Genomic DNA, 21713 nt, shown 5'->3' with positions numbered 1-21713 from the left:
TTTATATTTTCATTAAATCAAGTCTATATTATAAATATACAATGTTTCTTATAGAATGTAAAAATACTGAGATCACTATGAAAATGTTACAGAACAGAACAGCTTATACAGTATAGATATACAGCCACGACGCAATGGCTCAATTGTTACGATGACGGTACGCATATACCCGGAGTCGCAAGTTCAAATCCAGCTCGTGTCGAAATATTTTCATTACATTTGTTAAAATATTAATTATAACCAACAATGTTGTGTATTATGTACGGAGATAAAATATTTATATGAGGTAGAAACGAACGAGAACCCTGATTGTAAATGTGAAGCATCATTTGATTGTAACAATGAGCTGGCAACGTGAAATGATTTGTTCATTAACAATAAAGGAAACGCTGATTGCTATATAAATATATACACTAGCTTCTGCCCGCGACTTCGCCCGTCTCGGATTCGGAAATGTATAGCTGACCGATCAAAACTCTGTTCCGCTTTACAGGCAGTAAAAAAGTATATTTCGGGTTTTATTGAATTTTTTCTTGTCGAACCTGATAAAAAGTATTACATGTCTACCTCCTGGTTTTAAGCTTCTGACCAATTTTCAGCCAAATACGTACAAACGTTCTTGAGTTATAAATTGTATATATTATACTTATATATTAGCATGTAAGTTTTGCGAGTACCCGCTTTTTGTTCTACAAAAAATATATTTTAAACTACCTTCCACTTAACAACATCTGTAGTCGCACAGGACGAACGGTTCCGAATTAAAAAGTAAAAAACTAAATAGGCTTAAACAGAACATTGATATTTAATATGGTTTTGCGGTTATCGGTTGAGGTGTTCTTAATTTTATATGAGTAACAAAAAAGTACTATCATCAGCCTATCGGTGCCCACCGCTGGGGTAATGCCTCTCCTCACATGGCGAAGGTTAGAGCATTAATCACCACGCTTGCTCAAGGCGGATTGGCAATTTCAAACTTATAATTTGAAATTATAAAACCAGGTTTCCTCGGTATATTTTCCTTCACCGCCCGTCAGTGGTGTCTAAATACTCTTAGACATATGACTCGGAAAAATCACATTGGTACTTGTAAGGTTTCGAAACCGTGCCCTCATGCATGAGAGGCGAGCCTTAACCTCCAGACCATCACGACTATACCACAAAAAAGTATGTATATATATTGTAATGAAAAAGTCCTACGCATTTCTATAATACAGATAATATATAAATGATCAGAATAAAAGAAATGTGCGAGATCAAGTCTGGCCGGTAATGAGAATGTGTCGTGTTAATGAAAGCTGTTCCGAGTAAGGGTGCATCAGCACAATCGGGGGTTAATGGTGTCACAACCAATCCGGACCCCAAGGATGTTATGGGCCGCGATTGATTTGATTGAATTAGGTACTACGTTCTCAGACAACTACCCTCATCCCAGGTTTACATCGTCGTACTAGATACGGAGAGTTGGCAGTAAAAAACGTAGGTTTTTTTAATGAATTAAGAACGCAAAATTCTCCGTATGTAGTGTTAATATAAAAGTTACGGAAAGGCCAGAAGACTATTTACGTTATTTAGTCGATTTAGGATATTAAATAATCCAGTAAAGTTGTGAGATAAATACTATTATTTTTTTATTTTATTGTGAGTTCACATAATGTGTTGTAACGTAACCCTTCATATATATTGACACTAGGTCCAGAGAGAATTATAAAGTGTGTTAACCAAATACATATATTAACTATCCCGTGAAGACGTTTCTAGTACGTGTCACGTGACTATACATAATATATTATGCCTTAATCCTGCAAAAAATAATAACTCCAGGATAAATCATAGTCGATGTCTTATTCTGGTGTCTGAGCTGCAAGACTAACGTTTTATCGAATTCCGTCAAATAGTTTATACGTTAAAGTGTAACAAACATGCATACATCCTCACAAACTTACACATGTTTAGTCTTAGTAGAGTCAATCCGGTTTATAAGGAGGTAGTTCAACGAAATGTGTTTTCCAAAAAGAAAAGATGGATTTATTCTGTTAGGATTATTACATTTTGAGGAAAAAAAATATATTTTCATTGTTTTTAAACGTGTGTGTTTATCAATGTGTGTGTCGGAGCGTGTCTGAAGGTAACAATACTTATTGTCGGATGCTGGACGACGAGAAAGACGTGGAGTCGAAATATGTATAAAAAACATGTATTTAAATAATTATCATATAAGATTAATTTTAAATTGGATAGGAGAGGCGCGTGTTTAAAATGTATTTAACTAAAACAAAATTGGCTTTGTTGTAATATGACGAAAAAAAATTATTTTCGTATTTAAATTATATAACAATCATATATATATATATATATATATATAAATTATGTATATATAATAATCATTTAATATGTATATAATTATATATGTATACATATTTTCGTCTCCATTAAAGTGAATGATCGTTGGTAATGACCGAGGCCGATGACCCCTCAGGGCCGTCGGCTTTGCGTAGACTAGGATTTACTTAGTCATCCTAGCTTAAAACACACAGAGAATAATCTGAATGTTAAGATACCTATTTATTTTGGAACAATTTTATATCGTTAAATCATAATTAAATTAAAAAGATTCTTCTTTAAATAGACGTTAAAATAATCATAGCTTTCGTCTAAGAGATATTTAATTATTGTATATATAATAGAGCTTTTTATACACTATCTTTTTTTCGATTCTTGTTATAATTTTAATAACATAATGAACAAATTAGTAACCACGTATATCTCTATGGATGTCCTTGGATACGTTTTTGTATGGAAGTAATCTTGGCTTTATACATACAGAAGAAAAGTACGCCGTGATCAAAATGTCCGCTCATCACACCAGAATTTGAGTTTCCGACATAAAGCATTGTTAACCGACCAGCCGTTTGGTTTATATTTTGAAAAATATATACGTAACTAACAGGTAACGGCAAGCTAAAACATATTGTAAACAATAAGTGACATTTACGAATGAAAGCAACGCCATTGGTTTAATAACGACATTTTCAAAATAAACGAATCTCATTGGTTGGAAATGGTTGACGTAATGAAATGTTAAATACTATTGGTTGTACTTTTTTTTTGTTGCGCTCTTAACCTTGGAGCCAGCATTCATTTTTGTTTAATAATTTCACATAAAATTAAATACGAATGTATGAAAAGTACTAGAAATTTTATGATAATATTGTTCCTGTATTATATTTGAGAGCACGGAGGTTTGATCGCTCGTTTTTTATTTAAATGGAGTCCAAAACAAGGTCGTCGACCTTGTTTTACCATCGATATATACCAAAGGAAGTGAGACGTGTTTTTTTTTTATCTATAATGTAATAGTTGTCGTTGGAATAATCACGAGAGGGAAATATTATCTCGTGATGAATATGCAGTCTATGAAAAGCACACTCCTTATTCTTGCGAATTTAAATAATCGATTAATAAAGATAATAAAGATACAATTAAATTAAGTTCAAAGGTTAATGTGGGAGGAAAGACGTGACATTGACCTCTGAATATTCAAGTTTTCAAAATTTGTGTGTTCTGACTAACATTAGGAACGGAACGGACCGGAAAAAAAATAATAAGGCTTTTATAGCGAGATAGGTTCAGTTTCCGGAGTAATACAGGATTTTTGCTATAAGTGTTAAAAAAAATATTTCTCAATGAAATCAAATTTTCACTAATTTAAATTGTTAAATAAAACAAAATATTATATTCGTAAAAAATAAGAGATAATTAATAGCGATAATGATTGAGACATTGGTAATTAAAATAAATTTACTCACATCAAAGTATTGAGCGATTCTCAGACGTTAATTGGAATGCGCGCAGCTAACTGGAGAGGTTACGTACCTAGAACATAAATATATAAGTTTATTAGCAAATTACGAATTAACTATTGTTATATAAATTAATGTAATATTTAGGTAATGTTTTATTAGATTTTATATGAAAATCTCAAGTAACAATACATTTTAAATGATATTAGTGTCATAATATCGACTAAGGATCATTAGGTGCAGTCGGGGAGAATTATTAGTTTTTTATACAACGAAGTATAGCTGCCTAATTTATTACCTAAATTATTTAATTTTAAAATTATTTAAATACAAAATATCAGATGAAAAACTCGCATAACTTTGTTTTATAATTAATAAAAATATCTCAATACATGTTTTTAATGACAAATTGGAATTATCGGTAGTGAAAGAATCCAGTGAGATATCGACCAACAGCAGAGCTTGATTTCAAGAGATACATTTGACATTTTTCAAATGGCGCAACGTGATTGGTCGATATTTCATATCACGTGTAGATACTGTAACGCCATTGGTCTAAAAACACTTCAACTTTAAAACCTATGGCTGCGTGAAAAGCGTTTCGCAACATGGCGCCCGCGGCTTCAGGACACAACTCAGAACAAGACTTGACCGGATTTCCTTTTCATAATAATTTTACGTGAAATGAACAGCCATCTCGGAAAATATGTCTTATTCCGCTGTCCTAGTTTTTACATTAATGTCGCCTCTATATTTATAATTATATAATTCCTGTTTTGTATTCATGGCGTACTTTTAAAAATTATCTATAATGAACTTGTTACTGTGAATGAAGGACTAGTGTCGAGAATAAAATAATGTTTCGTTCGTTCGGATTTTATTCAGCTTCTTGCAAAGAAAGCTCTTCATAAACTAGACGTGTCGTTGCGACTATTTTTTACGTCCGGAGTAAATCATCACTCATTTTTTTGGTAATTATCTCGTGTTTTATATTGTACATATGTGTCTGTGGGATGATTTTTCTTAAAGTTATTACGAGTCAGATATTTTGTGAAAGAGGAACTGATAATGTGTTCGTATTATAAAATATCTGATAACCAACTGTTACCGACATTAATTATCAACGTACGTTCAATAAAAGTTTAAATTACACCACACACGATGCATTTCCCATTTCTTGTTCAATATTACGTTAATATTGATGTGATTTATGAATGAACTCGTAAATCTGCGTTTTAGTCTGGCGATGTCAACTCGTATTAAGCATACTTGGAAATAAAAAAATCACGTTAGATACAAAATATAGAAATTCAATATTTTATTGACATTGAATATTATTTAAAAAATACTAAGAATAATAGAAAATATATGAAAAATCTTCGAGAACACAAACTATATCGTTGCTTACTGCTGATATTGTATAATTAATTGATTATTTCAAGTTCAATAGCAGAATACAAAACGCCATTACTTTTAACATTCAGTGACGTCACACACATTGAGGATGTCCACGGGTCGGTGTATGTGTGTGTGAGTCGCGGTAGTGTGTGTGATGTTTACTTTATATAGTTCAATATATTTCTCATACATTTTATATGAAACACATCCCAGTACACGTCTTCATATAAACTGTGACTATGTTAAATACCACGTTCATAAATTCACACGATACCCTTAGAAAAGTACACAAAGCTTTCGCTTCACATATATTTATGTATATATTATGACAATACATAGAATCTACGTTAATCTAAATCACATTAACTCAAAATAAAGTATGAAAGCGGGTCTTTCTTAACTATAAATTATTTTAATTAAAATGCAATAATAATGAGGGATATACAGCTTGTTTTAAGATACGTGCAAGTCTAAGCCAGGATTCTTGACACGAGACATCGTAAAGCGAACTTAGTCTCCAGGTTTCCATTCATAAATCATAGGATATTATAAATTATAGCGGTAGAAGTGGGAGCGAGAGGTATAACAGTCTAATCTCTCTACAACCTACTAAAAGACTTGGACCTGTCCAGAACTAGCATCAATTCATTCTTAGAACGAACTTTGAAGGCAGCCCTCGTAGGTTCGTTTCAAATTTGGTTAGGCAGAGAGAGGAGCTTGGACGGTGGAGGTGGGCGTTTAACGCGACGCGTTAGATAGAGGTGCTTTAAACCTACACCTGGGTCGCAAGTCCCATTCACTGTTGAAGCTCCTCTCCCAGCAACGCGATGGACCCGGCACCCGCACGGTGAGTCCATGGAATGCTAAGAGGCTTCGTCTGGACGAAACGATAAACATCTAAAAGTTTTTATCCCAAGGAGATTATAAGTGGAGCAATTAACAGAATGTTTTAAACTTATATTGTTATGGTATACCGAATGATACGGCTTAAGCGAGTCTGCACTTAAAGCGAGTTAGTTAGTCACGACCTACATACAAACAGTTGGAACTTAGTTTGCATTAAAAAGTTAAATTTGGATACTTTGACCAAACATTTAACATCAATTACACATTTAAGGTGACTTTTTTTATTTAAACTAATATTTGCGTGGAATTAAACACGGTCATAGTTTATAAGAAGTGTACTGAGATATATTTTATATGAAATTAATGAACAAATATTGAATTATATAAAATAATCATCACACACACTACCGCGACTCACACACACATACACCGACCCGTGAACATTCCTCCATGTGTGTGACGTCACTGAATGTTATACGTAATGACGTTTATATTCTACTATTGAACGTGAAATAAACAATTAATTATACAATATCAGCAGTAAGGAGAGTGATAGTAAATACAATATATTTGTTATGTTATTTTAAATATTAATTTTGACAGTCGCTGTCAAATCAGCTTCACGTGTCATGTTTTTGTCAAAGATACAAATGTAGCGTTCGTTCTTCCACTAATTGACGTGTGTTGTACTAAATGATGCGTCGCCGGACGGACAGACGAATATATATATATAATGTTGGCTAATATTATTGTACTTAAATGTAACAAAGTACTGCCCTATTTCTCAATTTAACTCGCTGAAGTGGTCTTTGATTTGATTTAATTCTAAAGCCTTTATTTAATGTCTCCTTGTATATATATGGATATAGTTTAAAAGAGATATTTTATTTATTTTTACGATAAAATTTCTTCTTAAAATAAGTTGAGATTATAAATATTATTGCACACCAGACGACGAGAGGGTAAAGATTTTATACAGCTCATGTTATAAATAAATTCGTGAGGATGCTTGTTGCTCTTTAACGGGAAAACTACTGAACAGAAATTAATAAAACTTTACTGGAATATAGTTTAGATAACAGAATACGACATAGGATATTTAACCCGAAATTCCGAGGATTTACCGCTGGAATATTTGATAACTGTTGTACGCATTGTGAAGCCACGTGACGCTAGATTTCTGGATTGATCGTCTTTCGTTCAACATGCCTGCTGTTCTAGCACTCCTTACACGATTCTCTTAAAATTTAATGAAAAGTACCAGACGATGTCGCTAACATAACCCATGCTAGCATATAGCGAGATTTATGCATACAGAAACACCGACGAGATACGAACATTCATTAATAGCACATATAAGTTTCTCTCACGTAATTATGAACAATTTTTGTTACAAAATAACATACTATCCATAATAAATAGGAGACTCAACAATTTCTATGCCATGTGACATAAATCTTATAGAAAATGTCGTTAACTCGTTGGGACTAGTCGTTTAACATACAGAGTCTTATATAAATCATTTTAAAACGTCCAACGTTTGTAAACTTAATGTCAATGTACCCACATTATGTCTGCTTCAATGATTTAAATATCTCTAACAAATATAACGTAATTGTTTTATCTACAAACGATTTATGCTATTCGCTTTTTGTTTTGTTTTTTTTTGAATGACTAAAATGGCGGAGCAAACTCTCCCAAGATGGCGGACAAGTTACGCGTCTGAGTATAAAACTTAATTAATATTTATATTCAATTAATATGTTTATAATTTGTGGGTATATTTTATATTTATTAGAATTTTTTGAATGAGATTTATATCTCAAATTTCATGAATTATTGGCAACATTATTATATAACTGTATTTTAGCTTCAATTATTATCTTTTCATTCACTGACTCATTTCTTCATTCGTTACATCATTCACTCTGTATTCCCCGGCATCATAAATATAAATCACATCTTGTTTTCTTCGTACATATTCGATTTTTCCTCTATGTTCTATTTCTTCGTCAGCACGTGCGTAAGTTTTCTAAAACTCAATCTATACTTTCTAACGAATCCAATACTAATCTGTCTATTATAACTTTATACACAAAAATAAAATTATAAACTTCGTAATTACAAAATTTTGTTTTTGTGAAAACATTTGATGAAGAAAATAATCTCGGTTGAGTAAATTAAATAAATTTTAAATATTTTATGAAGAGACGGACTTCGCAATTCTTAGTACGAGTTTACATCGTGACTGCATACCAATCGTTTCCAGTTTCTAATTCAATAATGCGTTGATACTATATGTGAGGATTTATGTATGAATACTCTAAACGCTCCGTATGTAGTGTGACGATGGAAATTGTAGTAAACATGAAGACAACTGTTCAGAAACTATTTTAGATCTTCATATATTTCTTGAATAATTGTTACTTCGTTAAAATCAACGGTTTCGTTTGTAAAAATTAGTTAAATGACAATTATATGGTTTTAAATTTTGAATACGGTAAATATAAATAGCAACGAAAACACCGAGCGCTGGACTTATTTTGATAGAATTTAAATAAAAAATCGGGTCAGCGATACAGGAGTTCGCGACCGACCCACATACAGTCCATACGAACTGATAATTAAGCCAACTTCATATAAAATCTAAGCCATTTATTAATATTTTAATATCATTCCACGGACGCATCTCTCGTCCCGAGTGATGAACTATCTGGCCGACATCCAGCAAAAACTATGGGCAAATATACAGTCACATGTGACTCGGTCAGTATATGACGAGATATATGTGTTAGTTCATACAGGACATACACAACACGCGCTTCATTAAAACTAAACATATATAGCTACGCTTTTGCTTGGATTTCATTTATTAGGTTACTCAATACTGCTTCCGTGAGCTCCAACTGTCTCTCATTCCTCCGTTCTTCTCAATCGCCTCTCATTCATCACAACTTTAATACTATTTCAATGATAGAGTCGCGTTTTCCTATTCACTGTACCCTTTAACCTACACCTGGTTCAGTCCCAGGCACTGTTGAAGCTCCTCTCCCAGCAACGATGGACCCGGCACCCGCACGGTGAGTCCATTGAATGCTGAGAGTTTTCGCCTCATAAGGACGTACCATTAATGTTATTCCTGTGTAATTAATACCTCGTATAATTTAGCTCACATTTTTCAGCATTCATCTTCGTTATTATGGCCGGTATTTTAATATCTCGAGAAATTCACTTGAACATTTAATTTCCTCACATTGTATATTTTTACAGTGTCCATTACTAGTCTTTTCGCCTACATTTTTTTTAATCCCATACGATAAATATTCAAATTTACGCTGCAATAGTTTCAGCGTTTCCGCCAGAGCCGTGCTCACTAACACAATCACGAGGTATAACGCGGTTTTAATAACGATCACTAAGTTTAATATTTATACCCGGGACGAGAGAACCAAATCTGCATCACAATGTGATGGCTGAAGTAGGTCATGAGGGAAGCTGTAGCGCGGGTCTTAGCTCAAGAACACGAGAATTGTGCTCGAATTACCTGACATTCGCACCAACCTTGTATTGACACAAGCTCCAAGCACATTTTTTGTCGTATTTATCATGTAGATAAGTAAAAGTTTATTAAAATTATATCAGTAATGTTTTCAGCGCTGGACTGAAACCTTCATTCGTATATAAGAATTGAGTTACGAGATTTAGGTCAGTTTCACACTTCGGAACTTGTACGTCCACTGTCATAAACCCACACCAATGTATCCCCCCATACCTATTAAACGATTGTGCGGAAAAATTGTTGTAAATAAAGAATATGAAAGTCGACTGGACTCTATTTATCTGTTAAATTTCAATTATGAACGATTTTAATTTTATCGTCAGAAACACCACGACTAATATACTGAAACTTTCAGTGTATAAAAAATATTCTTTTATATATTTTATGTATAAGCCTTTATTGTAATTGTGCTCGAATTAAGATTTTTTTTTGACATGGTTAGATTCAATTAATAATTTAACTACCTACATCTTTATTCATTACTATCGAAAAAACTGTAAACGCTGTTTAGTGACGGTGGAACACATGGTAAGGATAGCAACTGCTATAGATAATATAAAATTACACCATCCAAATGTTATTAAACAGGACAGATACACACAGAAGACTATTTTCTTAAATACTATGCACAGAAAGTTTGATAATTAAAGAGTTTAGATAATGAAATTATTCATAAAAAAAGGTTATAGTTATGATTGAAGATGTAATTAATTTATACGATATAAGAATAATCCTTAGGAACCAATTCTACTCACGTTCTGTTCACAGTATAGGTACGCTTATGAAGGTTTTTTCTTTATTTGATCCTCACAAATAGATCGCAAATTAAATTAAATCAAATCTTAGTTATATAAAGCTTTCTTGGCACAAAAGCGTTATGCTTTAAAAACGCAATCAACTACTATCTCACTCTGTACGAGACCTTGGCCTGTTTCGGCGTCTTAAAAAAAAATACTAACGTCAAAATAATATTTTATAAACAATTAGATTTTTCTAATCAATTTATTATAAATCTATCCCCATATTAAACGGCTGTTTTAATTAATTTCGGCAATATTATAGGATGATTTAAAAATTATGTAATCACATCATAATATGCGACGTTGCCAACTCGCTGGCAGATGTCCCGAGCCGATCAAGTTAAGTTTAAGGGATTTTTATTTATGTTTACTATTAAACTCTCATTTTAAATATCCTCTTGTTTTAACACAAAAATACATTATATATATATTTACGTACATTACGTGTGTAATAAATAGCATGGTCATAGATTATTGAGTATTCTAAGCCGTATAAATCCTTTTAGAGGCCTTTTTTTATCCGACCTTCAAACGCAGTCGATGGATGACTTTCAACATTCCTTGCCATTAATGAACTTTTATTTGAGATACTTTTTACCATGTATGGTCGCAAATCTTAAAATATTTTAAAGATTTTTTTTTCTTCATATAAATAATATCGTATAGGAGATATGTTTCAAAAATATAAATTAGAATAGTCTATTTACTGAATAGGATGGATATAATCTTATCAGGAGTTGGTGTAATTAATTTTGATTGCGTGCAGTTTAAGGAGAATCTAGTAGACTCACAGAGCTTTCACGACACGGAGAATTAATAAAATCAATATCTTTGACAGCAACGAGCGGTCCGCAGCTCCACAGGTGATTCAGGAATCACTTAATAGTAACTAAAAACTTATGTACACATTACTGTAACAAAAAACTTTGTCCAGTAATAAATATTTGAATCATTAAATGGCGTTTTTTGAAACAATATCTTGATTGAGAGAAAAATATTGTAACACAGAAATATATAGATAATACAAACGGGTGCCGGTAACTTGATACGAATAACACAATAGTACGTCAGGTAAGAAACGATTATTTGAACAAGCTTCAGGTAAAAATGGCAACTCGAAACCCTAGCAGATTATAAATATAAAATATAGTTTTAATTTACAATATAAAATTAAATGTTTATTTAATATTACGGAATATATGTAACCTTTTTTATAAACGTCTTAATCACGTGTCATAATGTTATTGTGGCTGAATAAATCAAACAAATGTCTGTCATGCTTACAAAATGGCGCCCATCAAAATTTCACTGAGCGGTGAGCGGCGGAGTTGAGAGTGAAATTGTGAATATATAAAAAAATCCCACTTCATAGAACAAGCAATAAAGTATTATATAGCTCACTCGGCGTTAACTTTATTATATTTGCGAGTTTAGTACCTAGTTTGTATTTACAGAATCGAATATCTCTCGTCAATACTTCTTTCTAATTTAACCTTGATATTTTTTATTATTATTCAAGAAAGTAAACGATCGTTATTATGATTAAAAGTAAGTTTTTATTTATATTCAACGCTATTTGATGTAATATATAAACTAACCCAGAAAGAAAGTTACCGAACGAAACTAATTGCAAACGTTCTGAAATCAGATTTTATTTTCTTTTATAATGATCAACTTTTTTATAACTTAAGGGACAAGCTCAACAGCATTATACATAAGACTGTGATAAAAAATTGAAGTCTTTGGATTCGCAAGAAATAACCAAGATGTTAAATCTTGTTTTAATGACAGCGCCATCTGTTGACGGAGAGCGGAGTTCGCTAAATACTTATTAATCACCCTTGATAATTTCTTTACGTTTTAGTAGAGACATGTTTACAGTGATAGATAAATATGCGATTTTTTGAATTTACCTATTTGCAAGCTAAGCTCTCCTCGTTTGGTTTTCTTTTGCAAGAAACAAAAAATTAATTTAAAAAAACCAGTCATTTAAGATTGACTCTCAAAGTGAGAATTATTTGTTTTTTTTTTCCACCATTTTTCGTATGTTAATAACATATGTACATAGCTTTAAGCAACGAAACAATTATTTAATACTGAATTACTATTTATAATATATGTAATATTTTATGTTCGTGTTTTGTAGTATATAATTTGGAAAATATTTGTTGCGTACGAAAATTTTGTCAAGTAAAGAAAATACGACTTTTTTTTATGAATATATATAAGTAATTTATCTATACGGACACAAATGTCTATCTGCTCGTAGTATTCTTCGATCACATAGATTTCGTTACAGTATTTTGCTTGTAAATCAATCATTCTTAGTTCAACTCGCCGGAGCACGCTGTTAAGTGTACAACCGTTTCCATGAAAATATTTACGAGGCATTAAATTGGTTCAACAATCTTTTTAATTATGAAACGGCAAAACGTCACAACAATAGATCGTACGAACGCTGAAACAAACCGGCCATCCCTTGTGCGGCCGATTGTTAGAATTAATGTAGAGAACTAAATGAGCCCCGATTCGTGTAATCATTGGAGCATTGCTTGCTTTGATTGAAGATTTTCTACATTACAGTAAACCGCGCGTTCAGAGAGACAGGTCCACGAATCATAATGAAATGCTCAATGTCTCTGTTTTAAGTTGAGAGAATTGTACGGCCTGCAAGTTGTGCAGCCTCGGTGTTGAACATTAAATATTTATCGCACACAGCCGACATTTATACGTTTTCGACAAACGTTTCCTTCCTCCGACTCCATCGGAGTTGGTAGCGAGCCAACACAAGAAGGCAAAATTTGGTTACGAGCACCGAGGTCGCACTGCAGCACCAGAATCTTTTGATCTACCGTCGCTTATTATTTGGTATCGATTTTATTGATTGATTTTTAATACCAATCTCTCATCGAGCAATAATATATAAATTGACATATGCGATACATCTGTAAACATCCTTTTAATTGGCTGGTACCGTTTATTACACAAATTCTTGTTTATATGTCCATTGATAGAAGAAACATTGACATTTATGTATTACAGCGACAAGACTCGATAAATTTTTCGCTTTCACTCAATTATTCTACACAATACTTACAATGATTTAGAAACTTCGTTACAGCGATGTAATAATAATTTTCTATAAACAAGGGATGTAATTATTTGAGTTAATTGATAAAATCTATCGACGTACCATGCCAAGGTTGCTACACTGGCTGGGACAAATAGTGTTTCACAAGATATAAATCATTTAATTTATCGATTTGTGAAACTTTACAAGTCCTTGCATCTGCCAACTATAAATAGGTCTATCGATTTTAAAACAAAGATAGCTCTGTATGGACGACTTTCTGGTTTAAGAAAACACTAGATGGACTGTCTGCAAGAAATCTAACAAATTTTGGGGTATTTTGAAAACATGACCGTCGTCTCGCCAAGAACAGCCCCGAGATATGTTTTGGATGAACAAAAGCCCATATTACGTAATGTCGTGTGTAATGTTATTAAAACAACGTAGATTCGTGGAGGAACTAATTAGATCGCGGTAAATCGCTAGTGAAATCAACTAGGATTTTTTTTTTTCTTCATATAATTATACAAAGGATTCTCGTAACAGCTCGCCCGAGCAAAAAAGTATGCGTTCGTATGGTTAGTAATGAGTTACTCGAGCGAGAAATAACAACTACGCTTCATTATAAATAAACATGTCGGGACAGTTCTCACCAGATATTAAGAATAATGCATCAAGTCTAAGTGCTGAACAAACCCTATGCGATGCTTTCACGGTCGAAAGAGTCTCGAGTTCTCGAAATTCCTCAGGAATCCGGAACGGGCGACATGTTTAGCGCACGCTTCTGAGAAATCTATCTTTGATATTCAGACATTTACGTTTTCATAAACCATTTGTCATCTAGCTTTGTGTCGTACGTTAGAGGCGACCAGGAGGCCAGACTTGACATTTACGCATCGGATATCTGTTGCTTCTAGTGCGAGGCAGCAAGGGCGGCGGCCGGCACACAGGACAGTGTTGTAACACCGGCAATAAAAACAAAAACACGCTCCGATGGAAGAGGGCGACACGGCACGACGTCTGGTGTTTACAATGAGCCGGTCCGCACGCTCACAGCGCCACATCGATACAGGAACACATCTCGAAACGCTCCGTCGTAAGGTAACAATGACAAAACGAAATGCAGCCGTGAAAACGACCCGAGATGACTAGAGCGTGGTCGGGAGTCGGACACGACGCAGGCAAACGGACCACTGGAGTGGTATCGACGTACGGTCTGTGAAGCGAACAGGGACTGCCACAATGTCGCTCGGCTCAACTGGTAAAATATCACTCTGTCGGCGTTCGTACGGCTTCGGAACACTTGGCACTGGACACACGGACGCGAGGCGGACAAGTACAGCTAGGGTAAGTAAGGGCTCGCTCACCTGAGCCTGACGGGCGGAGGAATGTTGAAAGCCGGGAACAGTTTCGCGTTGGGACTCTCGAACAGCATCGCGATTGTTTTGTTCACCGAGCACGCATCGTGCACCCGTCCGCTCGTCGTGGCGGTCGGCCGTACACTAGCCGCTCGCCCTCCCCGCGCCGTGACGTCACCGCGCTCTCCCCTCTCGCTCGCACAGCCGGGGTCTGACAGAGAGATGTATACAAGTCCGCAGTAAGTACGGTGGCGACGCGTTCGTCTCTAGCTCAGCCCCTGTTTCATGTTGTAGGGCTTCGCGTTGCGCCTACCGAGTACCGAGTACCGCTTCACTAATCATTTACTAAGTCAATTTTAAACGAACTCGGCGACACGGATCAATTGAGACGACTCAATATGCTTACGACAAATACGCACACGATCCTAACTCCCCGCAGAATCCGTCCCCGGGATGAGAGAAAGAAATATATATATGTCAGGTTATACATCCGTGGGCTGTAACCTGTTCCAGTAGAAAAGGTTTCGCTTCGTCCACACGACCGCGGTAGGATAGGTCGCGATTCGTGACTCGCGTCGAGGAATTTCTAAAGTTTGCTAACATTTGCAATATCTGAGACCCCGTTATTGTAAGTGAAATAAGCACGGCTTGCTTTTATTATTATTCCATTGTATCGGAGGTAGCGATCAGACCATACCGGCAACGTCTATTTTATTGACGTTATAAGACTATCGAGTTGGCAAATTTCTTTGAATATACATTCAACACTAAACATTTTTATTATATTTTATATGAGATATAAATTTAACTATATAACTTGAAGTATTACGATCAAACAGACGTTACTATGACAACGGATAGTAATGCAAAATCCTGCTCACAGGGATTTAATTGTTTAAGTCATTACACAGTTTATGAACTACAATAACATTACAGTAAATAAGTATTTAAAATAATTCTACATAATTAAATACTTTTTATTATTTTGTGACGAATAAATCTCACCAGAAACGTCCTTGGTACTGTGTAAAACATCATCTCATATCTCGAGTTATTCTCCTGCTAGTAATATCAACTTATTAAAAACTGTACGCTTAGCACGAGTTTACATCATAATACACATGAAACGTTACGTTAATGCGGGATGAAGTATGAACTGGAAACGCCCTGTAATCAGTGTGCCGATTTGAACTTGTATTAAGCTTGCTTCTGCGATTTCTTTAGTAGTTTCGCAATCATTTAAACAAAATCATTCTTAGTTTCGAAACTTCTGTTCCAATTCATTGACTATTTATAACTTTTTATAATAATAATATAATATCATTGTTTATAACTTGAAACATGTACTAACGACGTTTCGTGATTCTCTCCATCTTTGTTCTTTAAATCACACAAATATTACGACTTCTTTGTTAAATACTTTCACGCTCAATAAAAATTTTTATCTTTTTATTATGAAATTGATTTTTAACGTTACTTTAAATATATATATATGCAGATTAGTATTGTTTGAACTGAATAGTTTCAACTTTCAACTGAAGCGTCTTAAGGTCCGCAGGCCAGCTGATATTTTTTAATAGACAAATCGTAATAAAACATAATATCAATTCAAATATGTTGATAATATTATATGTGTGTGTTAATTAATAGACAACTTACTAGAAATCGAATAAAAGTAATATTTTTAAGTAAACAATAGTTTCTCACTGGCGTCTACTTTCTATAATTCACGAACAACTCCAGCGTCTAATTCAGTTACTTAAAACCACAAGACTTCATGATCAATATTCGGTACATTTTTTATATATTTTATTATAAATCAAACAGTATTTTTTTAAGAAAATGCAATTCTTTTTTAACCACCTTTACGTTTGAAAAATTATTAATTAATAATTAGTGTCATTGAAATTAATGTTGCCATATAATATATTGAAAATAAATTGGAATCTTTTATTTCATACTTAATTAAAAATAATTAATTAACTATTTTTATTTATAAAGTTTATTTAAATAAAATAATCGTATTACTTAAAATTACAACAATTATTATTTTTTCTTTTTTTTACACAACTCAATTTTTTTTTATTGACAATAATATAGGATTTGTTTTAAAACAAACGGTTTTTATATCTTATGTATTTCTTGTATTTCACATCTATTATGTTATTGATATACATATAAATATCTTATTATCAAGTGTACATAGCTTGAACCTGTGATTTCGGTGATATTTCTCAGCAGCTTTGATGAATTCAGTTTTACGTATATTTTAAGTACATATAATCTATATGTCAGTGTCCTTCGAGCTAACGACGAGTGGATCCTTTATTAAAGAACCTTATCTATCGTTTTATAATTAGTGAACGTATTACAGGAATTATAGCTTTTAATCATTTTCCGACAATAATTTGTAGAAAAAAACATTAGTGCAGCAATATGACAACTATTTTTTTATGCCACCATAACGTTGAGTTTGTTTTAAAATTCATTACATCCTCCTTAGTGTAGTAGCATTGCCATAGTAAAATAATACAGTACTTATAATTTTAGAGTGAATTTTATCAAAAATTATTAAAAAACGAAGATTATTATGTACAATCTTTATTTCCTTACACCCGATACAATATTCCATTGGCTTGAAATTTATTTCAAACATCTTGTATTGTATCAAAGCTCCATACAATAATTTTAATATCCCAAATGATAAATTTTCTGTTTAAAATAAGTAAAAATACATAAAATTTTATTCCATATATAGAAATAGAATAAGGCATATACATGAGACGTTGCAGAATTGCAATTTGTAATTGTAATTGCAGAATTGCAATTTGTAATTGTAATTGCAGAATTGCAATTTATAATTAAAACCAGCTTTTCAATAAGATTTTGTATTTTTTAAATATTTATTCTGTAATTTGTAGTAATTATATATATATATGTGTGTCTATATGTGTTATGTATCTCTATCGGCCACATCCTCCCCGGCTGCAGGCGGACCTTTTCGGTGCTCGGTACGAAGATGTTGAAGCTCCGCCACTCAGAGGAAGAAAGTCTGAAACATTCAAGATATATGTTGTATTATAATATACAGGATTGATTGATTAAATGAGTATAGAGGGCTCAGTTGGTGGGCAATTATGCTTTAAAATGAGGTTATATATGTTTTTGCCAAAGACAAATGTAGCATTCGTTCTTCCACTAATTGACGTGTGTTGTACTAAATGATGCGTCGCCGGACGGACAGACGAATATATATATATAATGTTGGTCGGCTAATATTATTGTACTTAAAAGTAACAAAGTACTGCCCCCCTATTTCTCAATTTAACATATATATGAATTTTCAAGAGATATCTTCACATAAACTCTGCCTGTCTTTGTTTTTGTGCTAAGGATTGACATAAAATTTTTCTTATAATATGATGATATATATATATATTTGTTTCACTAACCGTCATCTCTCAATGTCCTGCCGGCTCCTAAATCACTTCCATACTTCTGCAGACGTTCCAAAGCCTCTGCTCTCTTCCGCTCCTCACGCTGTAAATAATATGTCATATATATTAAATTTAATCTAGTTTTGCCTGTGGTTTTGCTTATTTACAATTTCAGTCTTCATGCTGAATGTGCACCGCTTATTCTTGTAATGTCCTACAAAATGGTTTGAGCCAGTATTTATAGCTGTCAATTACAAGTTTATACCCAAATGTTGCCATCACAACTTTAAAATAATATAGGTTCTATATATGTTAAATTTAGGAACAGGTTTCAGACAATTTTATCCTGGCAATATCCATGTATACATTATTATATATATAAGGATTATAGTGTATGTTAATCAGTGTGGATGGCGCCACTTGTAACAGTATTACTTGTCTCCTAACTAAGCTGTGTATGAAATGTGTGTGATTTATAGATTAGGGAAAACATATTTTTCTTCAGAGCCTCACATCTTATTACTCTGTCTAGCTTCTAAATATTTAATGGTGACAAATGTCTAAAAAATTCCATCATGATGTAAGACAACGCAAAGATAGGATCAAGAATGATAGAAAGTTAACCATAGCATCCATAAAAACAAGAAAAAACCTATATTTCTTTATTACAATTTTTGTGATGGCAACACCAAGAATACATAATCTGTGAAAATATGTGCCGTCTATGGTAATGTATAAAACCTTATACATATAACTACCAGTGTCTTTTCCTCTGCCGCTCTTCTAGAAGCTTCCTCCAAAGCCCGTTGCTGTTTTTCCCTGGCCTCTTGTTCAGCCCGACGTCTGGCCGCACCAAGATCGGAATCTTAAACAAAATATGTCTAAGCACCTGGGACCTCTAACCTGGACTTCTAAACGGATTGAATTAAGTTACCTATACACTATTTAATTTTCATTATTTGTATGAAGTGATATTTATATTTGAATTTCAGTCAGATTTTGATACTATTAGAAATTTGACATAATGAAATGAACAGTACAATTGTATTAACAAGCAAGGTACTAAAATTCCTATTACTATTCATGGCTGGTAGCATTTTTTTTTTGACAATTCTAACCTAAATTTAACTTCCTGCTTGGGATACCTTCTTTTCTTCTTTCTGGACTTCAGTATTCAATAAACGTAATACGTGTTTTCTGCTTAATAGCAAGACTGTCCGACGGAACCTAATACAATATGACCTACCGACATTGTCCTTGACAACATATTGTTTAATACAAAAAATGTATGAAAGTATTTAGAGAATTAGTTACAAGTACTGAGAAGACATTAAGTGTTCATAATTACAATGAAGGCAATTCACCTTTGTGGTACTTAGCGTCTTCTTGAGACTCCCTCCATTTATCCAAACGTGGCCGTAGTTTAGTCGTGGCATACATGATAAGGGCGCTTGCTCCGACGATGTACCAGCCGTATGAAGACAAGAAGCCTAGAGCTGGAATATGTGTAAGACTTTAAGAAGTATTCGTTTCAATGAAACTAATATTTACGGATCCACTACGCGTTTTTATTATTGTTAAACTACTCCCGACGTTTCGGTTACTTTGCAGCAGACGAGATGAGAATGGGGAGCATGTAGTTTAAAGTAATGAAAACACGCGTAGTACATCCGAAAATATTAGTATTATTTTAGTTAAAGTAATAATGTTATAAGTTTACTTAAAACGAATAACTACTTGTCACCTCCATGAAAACAGTATTTTATTAAATTATTTAGTGATAATAAAAATTGACACATTTTTTTTAAATTAGGCTTCATTCGCACTGCAATCGTGGAATATTATGACAATGTCAACATTTTTATTCTTGAGTATTGTTATGAGAAATAATAATTATATTTTTTTTTAAATGCTTAAATTGAGTGCCATGACTCTGACGGATTGACATTTAGATATTTTATATATGTTTCGAGAAAATAGGTTTTAATGTTCTGAGGGATGCAAGTGATGATGTCTCTACATTTTGTTTTTCCACTAAAACCAACAGCATTTGCGTGGTGTGTTAAGGTAGCTATACTATAGGTTGCGTATATTTTACTTTCATATTGTTTTTGGCTCATTAATTATGTAGAAGCTTTGCTAAAGGTAACATGCCTGAATGTGATGCAATAATGCAGCATCGGGTAAATAATTTAGTTTCAACGAACTCACTCAACGTTATAGGATTGAACATTGTCGTTTCTTGCTCTTCCACCAGGGGATCCATTTTTTTGTTAATTTTTAACCGGATATAATCCTACGCGAAGGCCGATAACAATCTCCGACCTGAAAATATTTTGAATACAATATATTAAAGACGTTTACCCTTTTTGAAACTCAAATACAATATCGGAAGATCTGTCAACATACGAACTGTACTAGTTACACAGTTATTCCTTCAAAACACAGCATACAAAATATAAACACTAAATGTGAATTGTATATTATAACGAGATTATATTATGACAACTACATACAGTGACAACACACAAAATTTGATGGCCTTGTCATTAGAATTGCCAGTACATAAAGTTTATGGATATAGTATTGCCAACGAATAAAATTAATAGAAATGATTTAGTGAAAATAAAAACAAATGAAACGAAATCTGTCTATCACACTGAACAATCTCCAGATTTTCAATTTGATGCCATTGGTTTTAGCCACTAGAATTTATACAGGACATTTATTACACACCCATTTATTTAAAGCTTGTTGATCTCTCCCAATATGTATTGTCAACTGTAATATTCATGCTTCTAACTTAATACTCTAATATGTTCGATCATTTGTGCATCATTTATCTGATATTTTCTTTCCCTGGAATCTCCGTTTTAGAGGTACTATTATTGCTTCAGAGAGTTGAACCTGAGAGCAATATTTGCTTTTTATTCCTTCCGATAATATCATCAGAAGGAATAAAAAGCAATACATATATATTTATATATACCATCAGAAGAATAAACTTGAGTATATAATAAAAAAACCATGGCTCTAAGTAAAAAAAATATTAAAAGACAGTTTTATTCCAGATCCGTTAATTTAGGAAATTATTTAAATAAATAAGCCTATGTATGCTGATGGATTTTTAGTAAGTCAGCTGAATCCAAAAAAAATTTTGTAATTGTGAGCATTATTCGAATTTCATAATAGGTCCAGAAGATGTGTATTTACAGAAAATGTTGTGAGAAGGTAACGCACGCGCAACGTATTAAGAAATAAATGGACATCGCCGGGGCAACATCGTTGTATGGATAAAATATCATATAACGAGTGACGCCGCTGACTCCGCGGAAAGAACACCAAGCCGTGTGAATCAGAAAGTTCCTAATGCCACACAAGCTATGGAATGGGATTGCTGTCCTAACATCGGGGCAATCATGTATTCTTAGGTGTAGGTTAT

At 33.2% G+C, this 21713-nt stretch overlaps 2 protein-coding genes across 6 annotated transcripts in view; both read right to left on the bottom strand.

Annotated features, from left to right (window-relative positions):
- LOC116776870 (RNA-binding protein Musashi homolog 1-like) overlaps window positions 1–15066 on the bottom strand; it is a 50728-nt gene extending 35662 nt beyond the window's left edge. Inside the window, exon 1 of one of the 2 annotated variants that reach the window (XM_032670147.2) lies at window positions 14844–15066. In XM_032670147.2, coding sequence (XP_032526038.1) covers window positions 14844–14911 — 68 coding nt within the window. In that variant the 5' untranslated portion in view covers window positions 14912–15066. The remainder of the gene's footprint in view (window positions 1–14843) is intronic. The other variant, XM_032670148.2, reaches the window with a different exon arrangement.
- A 2353-nt stretch (window positions 15067–17419) lies between these two features.
- Window positions 17420–20831, bottom strand: LOC116776987 (selenoprotein S-like). 4 transcript variants are annotated; one of them, XM_061529231.1, is made up of 6 exons: window positions 20681–20831; window positions 20483–20596; window positions 19636–19767; window positions 19030–19136; window positions 18287–18374; window positions 17420–17886 (listed from the first exon to the last, which is right to left on the bottom strand). In XM_061529231.1, exons 2-6 carry the CDS (start codon window positions 20535–20537, stop codon window positions 17798–17800), a joined length of 471 nt encoding a protein of 156 aa, XP_061385215.1. In that variant the 5' UTR covers window positions 20538–20596; window positions 20681–20831; the 3' UTR covers window positions 17420–17797. The 4 variants fall into 4 exon arrangements, with proteins under 4 accessions (XP_061385215.1, XP_061385217.1, XP_061385216.1 ...); XM_061529233.1 differs by having other exon boundaries at window positions 19636–19761; XM_061529232.1 differs by having other exon boundaries at window positions 20685–20831.
- Window positions 20832–21713: the final 882 nt, after the last annotated feature.

The sequence above is a fragment of the Danaus plexippus genome (genome assembly GCF_018135715.1).
Source record: "Danaus plexippus chromosome 29 unlocalized genomic scaffold, MEX_DaPlex mxdp_37, whole genome shotgun sequence".
Classification (NCBI taxonomy): Eukaryota; Metazoa; Arthropoda; class Insecta; order Lepidoptera; family Nymphalidae; genus Danaus; species Danaus plexippus.
This window is presented reverse-complemented; position numbering and strand designations above follow the sequence as displayed.